General features: G+C 45.3%; 2 protein-coding genes across 5 annotated transcripts in view; both read left to right on the forward strand.

Annotated features, from left to right (window-relative positions):
• Positions 1–8,627, forward strand: part of LOC112240350 (meiosis inhibitor protein 1) — an 11,238-nt gene extending 2,611 nt beyond the window's left edge. Inside the window, exons 8-10 of the mRNA XM_042327883.1 lie at positions 5,734–5,861; positions 7,918–8,104; positions 8,309–8,627. Of these exons, the coding sequence (XP_042183817.1) occupies positions 5,734–5,861; positions 7,918–8,104; positions 8,309–8,394 (401 nt within the window). The 3' untranslated portion in view covers positions 8,395–8,627. The remainder of the gene's footprint in view (positions 1–5,733; positions 5,862–7,917; positions 8,105–8,308) is intronic.
• A 97-nt stretch (positions 8,628–8,724) lies between these two features.
• LOC112240352 (meiosis inhibitor protein 1-like) lies at positions 8,725–13,222 on the forward strand. Of its 4 annotated transcripts, XR_006084166.1 has the most exons (6): positions 8,725–9,001; positions 9,360–9,461; positions 11,388–11,492; positions 12,000–12,112; positions 12,398–12,532; positions 13,138–13,222. XR_006084166.1 is itself a non-coding variant. In XM_042327554.1 (5 exons), exons 3-5 carry the CDS (start codon positions 11,390–11,392, stop codon positions 12,428–12,430), a joined length of 249 nt encoding a protein of 82 aa, XP_042183488.1. In that variant the 5' UTR covers positions 8,725–9,001; positions 9,360–9,466; positions 11,388–11,389; the 3' UTR covers positions 12,431–13,093. The 4 variants fall into 4 exon arrangements, 3 of the variants coding, with proteins under 3 accessions (XP_042183488.1, XP_024264422.1, XP_042183489.1); XM_042327554.1 differs by lacking the exon at positions 13,138–13,222 and having other exon boundaries at positions 9,360–9,466; positions 12,398–13,093; XM_024408654.2 differs by lacking the exon at positions 13,138–13,222 and having other exon boundaries at positions 12,398–13,093.
• Positions 13,223–15,573: the final 2,351 nt, after the last annotated feature.

Consider the following 15,573-nt stretch of genomic DNA (forward strand, 5'->3'; position numbering starts at 1 on the left):
ATTACAAATGTCATATTATATATATATATACAGTGTTTTAACAATGTACAAATGGTAAAGGACACAAGATAAAATAAATAAGCATAGATATGGGTTGTATTTACAATGGTGCGTGTTCTTCACTGGTTGCCCTTTTCTCGTGGCAACAGGTCACAAATCTTGCTGCTTTGATGGCACACTGTGGAATTTCACCCAGTAGATATGGGAGTTTTTCAAAATTGGATTTGTTTTCGAATTCTTTGTGGATCTGTGTAATCTGAGGGAAATATGTCTCTCTAATATGGTCATACATTGGGCAGGAGGTTAGGAAGTGCAGCTCAGTTTCCACCTCATTTTGTGGGCAGTGAGCACATAGCCTGTCTTCTCTTGAGAGCCATGTCTGCCTACGGCGGCCTTTCTCAATAGCAAGGCTATGCTCGCTGAGTCTGTACATAGTCAAAGCTTTCCTTAATTTTGGGTCAGTCACAGTGGTCAGGTATTCTGCCGCTGTGTACTCTCTGTGTAGGGCCAAATAGCATTCTAGTTTGCTCTGTTTTTTTGTTAATTCTTTCCAATGTGTCAAGTAGTTATCTTTTTGTTTTCTCATGATTTGGTTGGGTCTAATTGTGCTGCTGTCCTGGGACTCTGTAGGGTGTGTTTGTGAACAGAGCCCCAGGACCAGCTTGCTTAGGGGACTCTTCTCCAGGTTCATCTCTCTGTAGGTGATGGCTTTGTTGTGGAAGGTTTGGGAATCGCTTCCTTTTAGGTGGTTATAGAATTTAACAGCTCTTTTCTGGATTTTGATAATTAGTGGGTATCGGCCTAATTCTGCTCTGCATGCATTATTTGGTGTTCTACGTTGTACACGGAGGATATTTTTGCAGAATTCTGCGTGCAGAGTCTCAATTTGGTGTTTGTCCCATTTTGTGAAGTCTTGGTTGGTGAGCGGACCCCAGACCTCACAACCATAAAGGGCAATGGGCTCTATGACTGATTCAAGTATTTTTAGCCAGATCCTAATTGGTATGTTGAAATTTATGTTCCTTTTGATGGCATAGAATGCCCTTCTTGCCTTGTCTCTCAGATCGTTCACAGCTTTGTGGAAGTTACCTGTGGCGCTGATGTTTAGGCCAAGGTATGTATAGTTTTTTGTGTGCTCTAGGGCAACAGTGTCTAGATGGAATTTGTATTTGTGGTCCTGGTGACTGGACCTTTTTGGAACACCATTATTTTGGTCTTACTGAGATTTACTGTCAGGGCCCAGGTCTGGCAGAATCTGTGCATAAGATCTAGGTGCTGCTGTAGGCCCTCCTTGGTTGGTGACAGAAGTACCAGATCATCAGCAAACAGCAGACATTTGACTTCGGATTCTAGTAGGGTGAGGCCGGGTGCTGCAGACTTCTCTAGTGCCCGCGCCAGTTCGTTGATATATATGTTGAAGAGGGTGGGGCTTAAGCTGCATCCCTGTCTAACCCCACGACCCTGTGTGAAGAAATGTGTGTGTTTTTTGCCCATTTTAACCGCACACTTGTTGTTTGTGTACATGGATTTTATGATGTCGTATGTTTTACCCCCAACACCACTTTCCATCAGTTTGTATAGCAGACCCTCATGCCAAATTGAGTCGAAGGCTTTTTTTGAAATCAACAAAGCATGAGAAGACTTTGCCTTTGTTTTGGTTTGTTTGGTTGTCAATTAGGGTGTGCAGGGTGAATACATGGTCTGTTGTACGGTAATTTGGTAAAAAGCCAATTTGACATTTGCTCAGTACATTGTTTTCATTGAGGAAATGTACGAGTCTGCTGTTAATGATAATGCAGAGGATTTTCCCAAGGTTACTGTTGACGCATATTCCACGGTAGTTATTCGGGTCAAATTTGTCTCCACTTTTGTGGATTGGGGTGATCAGTCCTTGGTTCTAAATACTGGGGAAGATGCCAGAGCTAAGGATGATGTTAAAGAGTTTTAGTATAGCCAATTGGAATTTGTTGTCTGTATATTTGATCATTTCATTGAGGATACCATCAACACCACAGGCCTTTTTGGGTTGGAGGGTTTTTATTTTGTCCTGTAACTCATTCAATGTAATTGGAGAATCCAGTGGGTTCTGGTAGTCTTTAATAGTTGATTCTAAGATCTGTATTTGATCATGTATATGTTTTTGCTCTTTATTCTTTGTTATAGAGCCAAAAAGATTGGAGAAGTGGTTTACCCATACATCTCCATTTTGGATAGATAATTCTTTGTGTTGTTGTTTGTTTAGTGTTTTCCAATTTTCCCAGAAGTGGTTAGAGTCTATGGATTCTTCAATTACATTGAGCTGATTTCTGACATGCTGTTCCTTCTTTTTCCGTAGTGTATTTCTGTATTGTTTTAGTGATTCACCATAGTGAAGGCGTAGACTCAGGTTTTCCGGGTCTCTATGTTTTTGGTTGGACAGGTTTCTCAATTTCTTTCTTAGATTTTTGCATTCTTCATCAAACCATTTGTCATTGTTGTTAATTTTCTTCGGTTTTCTATTTGAGATTTTTAGATTTGATAGGGAGGCTGAGAGGTCAAATATACTGTTAAGATTTTCTACTGCTAAGTTTACACCTTCACTATTACAGTGGAACGTTTTACCCAGGAAATTGTCTAAAGGGGATTGAATTTGTTGTTGCCTAATTGTTTTTTGGTAGGTTTCCAAACTGCATTCCTTCCATCTATAGCATTTCTTAATGTTACTCAGTTCCTTTGGCTTTGATGCCTCATGATTGGGTATTGCTCTGTTTAAGTAGACTGTGATTTTGCTGTGGTCTGATAGGGGTGTCAGTGGGCTGACTGTGAACGCTCTGAGAGACTCTGGGTTGAGGTCAGTGATAAAGTAGTCTACAGTAGTCTACAGTACTACTGCCAAGAGATGAGCTATAGGTGTACCTACCATAGGAGTCCCCTCGAAGCCTACCATTGACTATGTACATACCCAGCGTGCGACAGAGCTGCAGGAGTTGTGACCCGTTTTTGTTGGTTATGTTGTCATAGTTGTGCCTAGGGGGGCATATGTGGGAGGGAATGCTGTCACCTCCAGGCAGGTGTTTGTCCCCCTGTGTGCTGAGGGTGTCAGGTTCTTGTCCGGTTCTGGCATTTAGGTCGCCACAGACTAGTACATGTCCCTGGGCCTGGAAATGATTGATTTCCCCCTCCAGGGTGGAGAAGCTGTCTTCATTAAAATATGGGGATTCTAGTGGGGGATATAGGTAGCACACAGGAGGACATTTTTCTCTGTTAGGATGATTTCCTTTTGAATTTCTAGCCAAATGTAAAATGTTCCTGTTTTGATTAATTTAATGGAGTGAGTTAGGTCTGCTCTATACCAAATTAGCATACCCCTGAGTCCCTTCCCTGTTTCACACCTGGTAGTTTGGTGGATGGGACTACCAGCTCTCTGTAACCTAGAGGGCAACCGGTGGGTCTGTCTCCTCTGTACCAGGTTTCTTGCAGGATGACAATGTCTGTATTACCGATTTCTTTGGTGAAGTCCGGGTTTCTGCTCTTCAGGCCAAAGGCAGATGACCTCAGGCCTTGGATATTCCAGGATGATATAGTGAATGCTTTTTGTTCCATAGAGTGTCCAATGTTGTTGGTCGTGGTTTGGCCTCAGGCCAGTAAGTGTGAGCAGAGCCTGCTGAGCATCTGGTACATGCCATTGGCTTGGGCGAGTGTGAGAGTGGGGGTTGGGACTGTTTGCCCACTCACTACCTGGGCGTATGTGTGGCTTCCATGTTGAGGCCCTCTTTGCGGGGGTGGGGTGCATGGGGTGGGCAGGAGTGGCATAGGTCTGATCTGAGGGGGCCTAAATGGGGTGTGGGCATGGTTGACGTGGGGGGTGTTGATTGGTTGGGGTGGGGGTGTGGATGTGTCTGGGTGTGCGGTGGTCTGGATGTAATTCCTCTTGGCGTGGGTCCTCTATGTGTAGGTCCAGGGGGGTCCTGCAGGTCTGGGAGGGTGTCTCGCTGGTCTGGGTGGGGTGTCTATTGACCTGTTGCTCCTGTGTGAAGTGTTGGGGATACGTTTGAGAGCGATGTCCTTTAGAGTTCGGGCAAAGGTGGGCACTGCTGCCTTGTAGAGGTGGACCTGGTCATAGAGGCTGTTCAAGTCCAGGGTGGAGTGGTGGGCCAGGAAAACGTTTGGTTTTGAGGCACAGTCACGGGAAATACTTGCGTTTACCCGCTGTATTGTGGCAGGGTGGAAGTCTTTTCGTGGTAGCAGGGTGGAGATAACCACTTGTGCGTTGGGGAAAGTAGAAGAAGCCTTTTCAATCACTCCCTTCAGTGCTGTGGCCACTCTTTCTTGCTGTGCTCTCAGGTCGTTTGTGCCTGTGTGTATTATTATGTGGCTGGGTGAGCCTAGTTTGGCCTCAGACAGGAGGTCTAGGGCGCGCTGGGTGTTTGGACACCAGAGTTTAGACACACTGTGTTTGGGAAAAGTTTTTTTCTTCTATATATTTCCCATTTGAGTCCATAAGTAGTACAATCTGTGTCTTGTGTTTGTCCTCAGTGGGTGTGGGGGGTTGTCAGAAGGGCTAGCAGGCAGGCTGACAGGGGGGGTGCTCAGAGGGGGTGAGAGCCGCTGGGCTTGGGGTTCTTCATTTGTCTGTTCTGCTGTGATGTCGACTCTATGGTCAGGGTCTGGTGTGGACTGTTCTGCTGTGGTGTCGAGACTTTTGTTGGGTGCTGAGGTGGGCTGTTCTGCTGGCTTCTCTGTGGGGGTGGCCACCTCTCTCTCTCTCTCTCTGTTCCCCAGACTGTGAGGAGATAGAGGCTGTGTTGAGGTCCAGCCTGCCCTCTCTGTGTTGTCGTGTGTGTGAGTGACCCTCTCTGCTGTGTGAGTCCCCAGGGCCCCAATGTGACCCTGCCGGCCCCAGGGCCACTCAGTACTGTCTGCTCACATTGCTGCACCTGGCCCTGCAGCATGGAGACAGGTACTTGGGGACATGTAGACACTGGCATAGTTGTATGGTTATTAACGACATGGCATTGCTTTGAAAGATGCCTGTTTACTGCGGCCAGTGGTTTACTTAGCATGGGAGGGTTATGTATGTGAGTATGTGCATGTGTGTGTGTATATACACTGAGTCTACAAAATATTAGGAACACCTGCTCTTTCCATGACATACTGTAGACTGACCAGGTGAATCCAGGTGAAAGCTATGATCCCTTATCGATGTCACTTGTTAAACCCACTTTAATCAGTGTAGATGAAGGGGAGGAGACAGGCTACAGAAGGATTTTTAAGCCTTGAGGCATGGATTGTGTATGTGTGTCATTCAGAAGTTCAAGGGGCAAAAGATTTAAGTGCCTTTGTATGGGGTATGGTAGTAGGTGCCAGGCGCCCTGGTTTGAATGTGTCAAGAACTGCAACGCTGCTGGGTTTTTCACACTCAACAGTTTCCCGTGTTTGTCAAGGATAGTCCACCACCCAAAGGACATCCAGCCAACTTGACACAACTGTGGGAAGCATTGGAGTCAACATGGGCCAGCATCCCTGTGGAACGCTTTCGACACCTTGTAGAGTCCATGCCCCGACTAATTGAGGCTGTTCTGAAAAAAGGGTGCAACCCAATTTTAGGAAGGTGTTCATAATGCTTTGTACACTCAGTGTGTGTGTGTGTACAATACAATACACTTCCTGTACCTATCACTGCACCATCAATCGTTGTGTGTGTGCACGTGCATCATAAAACGTTGTGTGTGTGTGTGTGTGTGTGTGTACCAGGCTCCTGTGTGGTGACTCTGCTGTGCTCTGTGCAGGAGCAGGGAGACTCGGCCCTGCCTCCCTGTGTGCTCAGGTCTGCCCTCTACCTGCTGTCTGTCACACAGGACAAGAGCCCCGACCTGGACTGGGTAAGTGAACTCATTTCAATAGGATGATAATAGTGGGCTGCTGGCGCTCTAACAACATGTAATAAATTGCAGAAGGGTTGTTCATTCCTTGAAGTTTTTAACTGAAGTTATAGTCAATGAAATCCCACTTTGGTGCAAAAGGCTCCAACTAACACTCTTCATTCTTGGAACTTGGTTATGGAGTTACATCAACTATATATGCCTTTCTTTTTTAAAGCTGGGTATTAATGATACCGAAAGAGAGAGAGTTTTCCCTTTTATGTCCACAACAGTGCTAACACAACTCTAGTCCTCAACCCTTTTATGTCCACAACAGTGCTAACACAACTCTAGTCCTCAACCCTTTTATGTCCACAACAGGGCTAACACAACTCTAGTCCTCAACCCTTTTATGTCCACAACAGGGCTAACACAACTCTAGTCCTCAACCCTTTTATGTCCACAACAGTGCTAACACAACTCTAGTCCTCAACCCTTTTATGTCCACAACAGTGCTAACACAACTCTAGTCCTCAACCCTTTTATGTCCACAACAGTGCTAACACAACTCTAGTCCTCAACCCTTTTATGTCCACAACAGTGCTAACACAACTCTAGTCCTCAACCCTTTTATGTCCACAACAGGGCTAACACAACTCTAGTCCTCAACCCTTTACACAACTCTAGTCCTCAACCCTTTTATGTCCACAACAGGGCTAACACAACTCTAGTCCTCAACCCTTTTATGTCCACAACAGTGCTAACACAACTCTAGTCCTCAACCCTTTTATGTCCACAACAGTGCTAACACAACTCTAGTCCTCAACCCTTTGATGCGTATGATCACGTATTTGTGATCGTTGATGAGTGGTCCCTGCAGCGTACGATCTCAAATATGTGATTGGAACAGTAGCAACAGAACATATGACGCAACAAACGCATCTAAACAGCATTGTTGTCTGAACAGCATCTAAACAGCATTGTTGTCTGAACAGCATCTAAACAGCATTGTTGTCTGAACAGCATCTTAACAGCATTGTTGTCTGAACAGCATCTAAATATTTTATGGTACTGATGGAAAATAAACGTCTTAAACTTTATTCCTCAATTTGACCTTTTATTGTAAAAGATGAATGCAAACTTCTTTATCCAAGCATCACACGGAACACATCCACAGCCAAACTCATTCCATAAACCAGTCTAAATGACAGGTTGTGCTGATGTACCACATTTCTGGTGAGCACAAGAGACTAATGTAATGTTTTTTAGAAAATAAATGCGTGTCAACTAAGCTGACAGCAGCTAAATTCTTTATGATGGTAACCATGTTTTTTATGTTTGACTTGGCAAATACTCTCTAATCCCAGAATCCCAGAATGCACACATGTCCAAAGTCCAATTTGTAAGGAAAACAATCTTGTAAGGAAAACAACACAATGCAGGCGCCAGCCAGAAAATGAGCTAGGGGGAAACGTTTGTGCAAGGCCTGTTCTGACTAGAGATGCGCAATGTCTTCATTCATGATCTGGGGAAACACTGGGGAACTGCTTGGGCTCTCGTTGAAGAGAGAAGTTTGTCCGCTCAGTAAAGCCTCAAACATAAATTGTCCGCAGCAGTGAAATGGGCTAGTTCTTATGCAAATTAACGAGGAGGCGGAACACACCTCAATTCAAACTGTTGTTAGAAAATCATTTGAAATTGACAAGTTGAAACATAGCCTATATATAATTAGCAGGCAGCGTGCCTTGGTATGAGGGCAGCGCGGATAACTGTCCTGTTGCGTAACAATCACATGGAACAGTGAGAGCATTCTGACATCACGCGCATGAGAACTCACGCAGGGCGACAGTTAGAGATATTTGGAACTCACGAGGGAATTAAGGACATGGCTCTGCATGTCTCCATTATTCCTCAACACTTTATTGGTAAATGAAGTGGCTGATGAATGTATAAAGCCATATAACTCCTCTGTTTCTTGTTAGTCAAGTCACAACAAATGACCTTTAGCATCAGAGTTGTTCACCTGTAAGACTTCCTTCTCATTCTTTAGTCCTCTGCCCCCCCTTCTCTTGTCCAGGCTCCTCAAAACTGTATCAGCAAGGCCCTGTCCTCCAGCCCCAGTTTCGCCTCCCTCTACACCCACCACCCTCCACTCCTACACTTCCTCTTCCGCTACCCAGAGCTGGCCGAGCACTTTGGGCCCCGGGTCCTGGAGCTGTGGTTGTCCCACCGTGCTGAGGCCACACTGCAGTCAGACACAAACAGTAAGAAGACAGAGGGCCCGTCAGAGCAGAACCAGGATCCAGACAACACAGCCCTGCTGAATCTGCTGAAGAAGAGCCCCACTGTCATACTGAACTTGCTGTTGAGGGAGGGAGACCTCGTGTACTGTCCAGAGACCTGGCACAAGCCTGTTTCTTTGCCAATCCCAGCTCTCTGCATGAACTCCTGCTTCTCTGTGTCTGTAGGGCATGGTGTGTACCAGGGAGGCTCCCCTGGCAGAACGTGCTGTAGAGGTGCTGGGGAGTTTCCTGCAGGGCCGGCGGGGCTGTAAGGCCGGCCTGTGTACCCTACTCAGACCCACTCTGCTACAGGTGCTCCAGAGACTGGGCCTGGAGAGCAGCCAGGGGACAGGAGGTGAGGAGAAAAAATGAGAGTATACCATTATTTAGATATATAGTTTATCTATATAATAGCCATATATCCTCATGTTACAAATATAATTGGTAAAGAAGATCCATGTATACTGAACAAAAATATAAATGCAACATGCAACAATTTTAAACAACTTTACTGAGTTACAATTCATATAGGGAAATCAGTCAATTTAAATAAATTCATTAGGCCCTAATCTATTGATTTCACATGACTGGGCGCAGGCATGGGTGGGCCTGGGAGGGCATAGGCCCACCCACTGGGGAGCCAGGACCAGCCAATCAGACTATGTCTCCACAAAATGACTTTATTACAGACAGAGATACTCTTCAGTTTCATCAGCTGTCCGTGAGGCTGGTCACAGACAATCCCGCAGGTGAAGAAGCCGGATGTGGAGGTCCTGGGCTGGCGTCGTTACGTGGTCTGCGGTTGTGAAGCCAGTTGGACGTACTGCCAAATTCTTTAAAACGATGTAAAGAACGGAACATTCCATTGTCTGGGAACAGGTCTGGTGGACATTTGTGCAGTCAGCATGCCAATTTCACGCTCCCTCAAAACTTGAGACATCTGTAGCATTGTGTGTGACAAACAACACATTTAAAAGTGACCTTTTGCTGTCCACAGCACAAGGTGCACCTGTGTAATGATCATGCTGTTTAATCAGCTTCTTGATATGCCACACCTCTCAGGTGGATGGATTATTTTGGAAAATGAAAAATGCTCACTAACATGGATGTAAACACATTTGAGAATAATAAGCTTTTTCTGTGTATGGACCATTTTGGGGATTTTTTTACAATTTAAGCTCATGAAACAAGGGATCACCACTTTACATGTTGCAGTTGATATTTTTGTTTGGTGTAGTTGCAGGGAGAACAAAGCGGCTTCACTCTGTAGCGTGACATCAAGTGCAATAGAAGAAAATGTGCTTTGACGTTCCTCTCTGGCGGATGGATACCCATTGAGGTTGTGTAGGTTAATTTCTGTAGCTCAAGGGCACACCACAACTAGATATCCACTCTGGGGGGGTTGAACTAACTAGTTACCATCAGCTCTCCCACTAGAACACGCTGCACGATTTAATTTGCATGAATAAACTCAGCAAAAAAAGAAACGTCCTCTCACTGTCAACTGTGTTTATTTTCAGCAAACTTAACATGTGTAAATATTTGTATGAACATAACAAGTCTCAACAACTGAGACATAAACTGAACAAGTTCCATAGACATGTGACTCATAGAAATTGAATAATGTGTCCCTGAACAAATGGGGGTCAAAATCAAAAGTAACAGTCAGTATCTGGTGTGGCCACCAGCTGCATTAAGTATTGCAGTGCATCTTCTCCTCTTGGACTGCACCAGATTTGCCAGTTATTGCTGTGAGGCACATGCATGTTCAAGGCACCTCACCTGCTGTGAGGCCCTAGCCCTCACCCTCCGATCCAACAGGTCCCAGACGTGCTCAATGAGATTGAGATCCGGGCTCTTCGCTGGCACTGACATTCGCAGAACACTGACATTCCTGTCTTGCAGGAAATCACGCACAGAACGAGCAGTATGACTGGTGGCATTGTCATGCTGGAGGGTCATGTCAGAATGAGCCTGCAGGAAGGGTACCACGTGAGGGAGGAGGATGTCTTCCCTGTAACACACAGCGTTGAGATTGCCTGCAATGACAACAAGCTCAGTCCGATGCTGCTGTCACATACCGCCCCAGACCATGACGGACCCTCCACCTCCAAACCAATCCTGCTCCAGAGTACAGGCCTCGGTGTAATGCTCATTCCTTCGACGATAAACGCGAATCTGACCATCATCCCTGGTGAGACAAAACCGCAACTCGTCAGTGAAGAGCACTTTTTGCCAGTCATGTCTGGTCCAGCGACGGTGGGTTTGTGCCCATAAGCAACGTTGTTGCCGGTAATGTCTGGTGAGGACCTGCCTTACAACAGGCCTACAAGCCCTCAGTCCAGCCTCTCTCAGCCTATTGCGGACAGTCTGAGCGCTGATGGAGGGATTGTGCGTTCCTGGTGTAACTCGGGCAGTTGTTGCTGCCATCCTGAACCTGTCCCGTAGGTGTGATGTTCGGATGTACCGATCCTGTGCAGGTGTTGTTACACGTGGTCTACCAATGCGAGGACGATCAGCTGTCCGTCCTGTCTCCCTGTAGCGCTGTCTTAGGCGTCTCACCGTACGGACATTGCAATTTATTGTCCTGGCAACATCTGTAGTCCTCATGCCTACTTGCAGCATGCCTAAGGCACGTTCACGCAGATGAGCAGGGACCCTGGGCATCTTTCTTTTGGTGTTTTTCAGAGTCAGTAGAAAGCCCTCTTTTAGTGTCCTAAGTTTACATAACAGTGACCTTAGTTCAAATCCCCGAGCTGACAAGGTACAAATCTGTCGTTCTGCCCCTGAACAGGCAGTTAACCCACTGTTCCTAGGCCGTCATTGAAAATAAGAATTTGTTCTTAACTGACTTGCCTAGTAAAATAAAGGTAAAAAATAATAATAATAAATAAATAAATTGCCTACCGTCTGTAAGCTGTTAGTGTCTTAACGACCGTTCCACAGATGCATGTTCATTAATTGTTTATGGTTCATTGAACAAGCATGGGTAACAGTGTTTACAACCCTTTACAATGAAGATCTGCCAAGTTATTTCGATTTTTACAAATTATCTTTGAAAGACAGGGTCCTGAAAAAGGGACGTTTCTTTTTTTGCTGAGTTTATATACTTTATATTAACCTATAATGCTGTAGGGTGACTATCTAATGTAAATAAAATGCAGCCAGGGGAGTATGGAAATGAGTGTTTTTGGCCTCTTTCTTGCTCTTTCATCTCTCGCTCCCGTTAATTATTTCTCCCCCTTATCCCTCTCCCAATCTCTAGCCATGGGCTCTCTCCTTCTGGCTCTGCGGTTGCTGTGCCTGATGCAGACCAGTGGCTCCACTGAGAATGAGATGGATGGCATCCACTTCACACTGCTCTACCACGGTGAGGTCACAGGGTCAAAAGGAGTCAGTGATGCATAATTCACTCAGCTCTATAGCTTTTGGTCCAACGTCATAACTTCTCCACTATTTCTCGCTGTACTCACTCTGTACTCACGCTGTACTCACGCTGTACTCACGCTGTACTCACGCTGTACTCACGCTGTACTCACGCTGTACTCACGCTGTACTCACGCTGTACTCACTCTGTACTCACGCTATACTCACTCTATACTCACTCTATACTCACTCTATACTCACGCTGTACTCACGCTGTACTCACACTGTACTCACGCTGTACTCACTCTCTACATTCAATATCAGTTTAATCGATATTGAGTTTTTGCTCACATCAACAAAGCATATGCCATAAGCATAAGCTGAATTTGTAGATGAAAGTAGTATTTAAGTATCAATAACATGTCGGCTTTCTTCCGACTACAGATGTTATGATCTTGCATTCTGTCTGATGTCTTATTTTGTCTCCTGTCTTACTATGGGCGCGTTCCAGTGAGTAACCTGGCAGGGAAGCTGCAAGCCTCCAACACGGAGTGTCTGCTGCCAGCCTTCAGCTACCTGTACTGCTGTCTGTGCCTGTCCCTCCCCCTCACTGCACTGACAGAGGTGACAAACTCAGTCTGCCACCCTGTCCTTCTCATTAAGTGCAGCACATCGAGCAGCCTTCATACACTCTGCCACCTGCCTCTCTCTCTCTCTCACACACACACAGTCCCCCAGAGACACAGATTGCGTTGTGCCGTCTGGCCTGTAAGAGAGACACATACTTGTACAGAACCAGTCGGTGCCATTCACAAGGGCACACAACACACTCACACATTAAATTGGTAATATGTTTTATATATTGGATAATATCTTGAGTGTGATCTATTTTTGTTTTCTCCTCCCCAGCTGTGTCCATGCTGCTGTGTAACGCCGGGCTGATGGACCAACTGCAGGCTACTCTGAATCTCTCCTCTTCCCTCTCTCCTCCGTCTGCCCTGCTGTGCTGCTCTCGTCACCCTGCAACACACTCATTCAGCTCAGGTTGTTCTGTCACGCTAACCCTTATGAAGACCTTTACACAGGCTACACAATGTACACCCTTATGAAGACCTTTACACAGGCTACACAATGTACACCCTTATGAAGACCTTTACACAGGCTACACACTGTACACCCTTATGAAGACCTTTACACAGGCTACACAATGTACACCCTTATGAAGACCTTTACACAGGCTACACAATGTACACCCTTATGAAGACCTTTACACAGGCTACACAATGTACACCCTTATGAAGACCTTTACACAGGCTACACACTGTACACCCTTATGAAGACCTTTACACAGGCTACACAATGTACTACAAAACACACTGGAGTGAGGAAGGAGCAGGGGACTTACCAGGGGAGACACACTGTCCTCTACAGCTGACAATGGAACACACACATTGAATACAGCACTCAAAACAGAAAAATGTATCAGAGACCTTGATGTTAGACAATACATTTGTCTTTTTGTACTGTAGGACAGTGTGTTGTTGAACAGAGAGCGTTGTTGACATAGAGATCCTGTTAAATTACATTCCTAGTTCTATGGTTGTTGCCTTATCATGTCTTGTCATTGTCTTCCCTTTCTGTATCCCAAGGTCCATAGAAGCATCAGGTTGAACCTGGGCAGCACGGTGCAGGCCCTGGTCTTTGGGAAGAGGAAGACAGCCAGCCTCTTACTGGGTAACAACGCTCCACCACACTAAGCAGAGCAAAGCAGCATTGTTACACAGGCTTGAATTCTGTTATGTGGCCTTCCTCCAACAGAGGAGTTGGGATGGAAATGTCCCGCTGGTTGTGTATCTCTGTCTCCCTGTTGTATGAGTGGGCTGTCAGGGTGATCTACGGTCTCTCTCCTCCGCTTCCGCCTCCTCCCTCTGTCTCTGTTTTCTCTCTCGCTCTCCTTCTCTCTTTCTGCTATCGCTAATTGTCTCTTCTCTCCCTTAGAGGGGTCTAATATCTCAGTGTACATGAGTGTTTGACAAAAGGGTCCTCTTTCAACCTCTCCCCTCTCTCTTCTCTGCCCACGTTCTCCCTCTCCTCACTCCAAATCTCCTTGAATCCCACCCCATCCCCCTCCACATCCTCTCGTTCCTCTGTCTTCCCTCATTCTACCTCTCCTCCCTCGCCTTCCACCCCACAGCTAGTTCCCTGAGGCTGCTGCAGGCTGTTCTAGATGTTGACCTGGAGTCTCCAGTGCTGTGTGTGAGTGTTGGCCCTGGGACAGGACAGAGGCCCCTGGGGGACACAGACAGCTCTCGGTACCCACTGGGATCCTACGGGGCCCACTGCCTCATCACCGCACTCTACGGCCTCCTGCTGCAGGTCAGACACACCACACATATACACACACACACATACTCACTCACTCTACAGAGCTATTAACACCCCAGAGCTGTTAACACTACAGAGCTGTTAACACTACAGAGCGTTAACACTACAGAGTTGTTAAAACTAAAGAGTTGTTAACACTACAGAGCTGTTAACACTACAGAGCTGTTAACACTACAGAGCTGTTAACACCCCAGAGCTGTTAACACTACAGAGCTGTTAACACTACAGAGCTGTTAACACTACAGAGCTGTTAACACTATAGAGCTGTTAACACTACAGAGCTGTTAACACTACAGAGCTGTTAACACTATAGAGCTGTTAACACTACAGAGCTGTTAACACTATAGAGCTGTTAACACTATAGAGCTGTTAACACTACAGAGCTGTTAACACTACAGAGCTGTTAACACTACAGAGCTGTTAACACTATAGAGCTGTTAACACTACAGAGCTGTTAACACTATAGAGCTGTTAACACTATAGAGCTGTTAACACTATAGAGCTGTTAACACTACAGAGCTGTTAACACTACAGAGCTGTTAACACTATAGAGCTGTTAACACTACAGAGCTGTTAACACTACAGAGCTGTTAACACTACAGAGCTGTTAACACTACAGAGTTGTTAAAACACTAAAGAGCTGTTAACACTACAGAGCTGTTAACACTATAGAGCTGTTAACACTACAGAGCTGTTAACACTATAGAGCTGTTAACACTACAGAGCTGTTAACACTATAGAGCTGTTAACACTACAGAGCTGTTAACACTATAGAGCTGTTAACACTACAGAGCTGTTAACACTACAGAGCTGTTAACACTATAGAGCTGTTAACACTATAGAGCTGTTAACACTATAGAGCTGTTAACACTACAGAGCTGTTAACACTACAGAGCTGTTAACACTACAGAGCTGTTAACACTACAGAGCTGTTAACACTACAGAGCTGTTAACACTATAGAGCTGTTAACACTATAGAGCTGTTAACACTACAGAGCTGTTAACACTATAGAGCTGTTAACACTATAGAGCTGTTAACACTACAGAGCTGTTAACACTACAGAGCTGTTAACACTAGAGCTGTTAACACTACAGAGCTGTTAACACTATAGAGCTGTTAACACTACAGAGCTGTTAACACTACAGAGCTGTTAACACTACAGAGCTGTTAACACTACAGAGCTGTTAACACTATAGAGCTGTTAACACTATAGAGCTGTTAACACTATAGAGCTGTTAACACTACAGAGCTGTTAACACTACAGAGCTGTTAACACTACAGAGCTGTTAACACCTCAGAGTTCTTCCCCATACTGTTTTTATTCCTACATTTTCCATTGATTCATTGTTTTCATTGTTGTTCGACAAGCATCCCTGATAGAACACAAGGCTGATGTGGCAAAGCACTCAAATGTGTCCTTCCTTTCTACCCTCTGTTTCTCTTTCTCTACAGTGGAGCCTTTTCTATTCTATGTATAGTACACTGGTGTTAATGGCAGGGTTATGGGGATAAACACACTTCATAAATACTGCGTATCATTACTGTCATCACTTAATGTCTGGGTCAGAGCTCACAGTAAACTCTACATGAAGCCTCTTCAACTCCTCCTTTCTCTCCCGCTGTCTCTATAGCATAGTTTAGTCTATGCTGTGTATGTATAGTGAAGAATGCACTTAATGTGTCCCTCTTCCTATATAAC

This window comes from Oncorhynchus tshawytscha, linkage group LG09, assembly GCF_018296145.1.
Source record: "Oncorhynchus tshawytscha isolate Ot180627B linkage group LG09, Otsh_v2.0, whole genome shotgun sequence".
NCBI classification, from domain to species: Eukaryota; Metazoa; Chordata; class Actinopteri; order Salmoniformes; family Salmonidae; genus Oncorhynchus; species Oncorhynchus tshawytscha.

Excerpts from the sequence above, each read along its gene's own strand:
- LOC112240352 (XM_042327555.1), top strand. The coding sequence starts at position 11,390 with ATGGGCTCTCTCCTTCTGGCTCTGCGGTTGCTGTGCCTGATGCAGACC. Across the intron at positions 11,493-11,999 it reads CTTCACACTGCTCTACCACG|TGAGTAACCTGGCAGGGAAG; the intron begins GTGAGGTCACAG and ends GGCGCGTTCCAG. Across the intron at positions 12,113-12,397 it reads CCCTCACTGCACTGACAGAG|CTGTGTCCATGCTGCTGTGT; the intron begins GTGACAAACTCA and ends TCTCCTCCCCAG.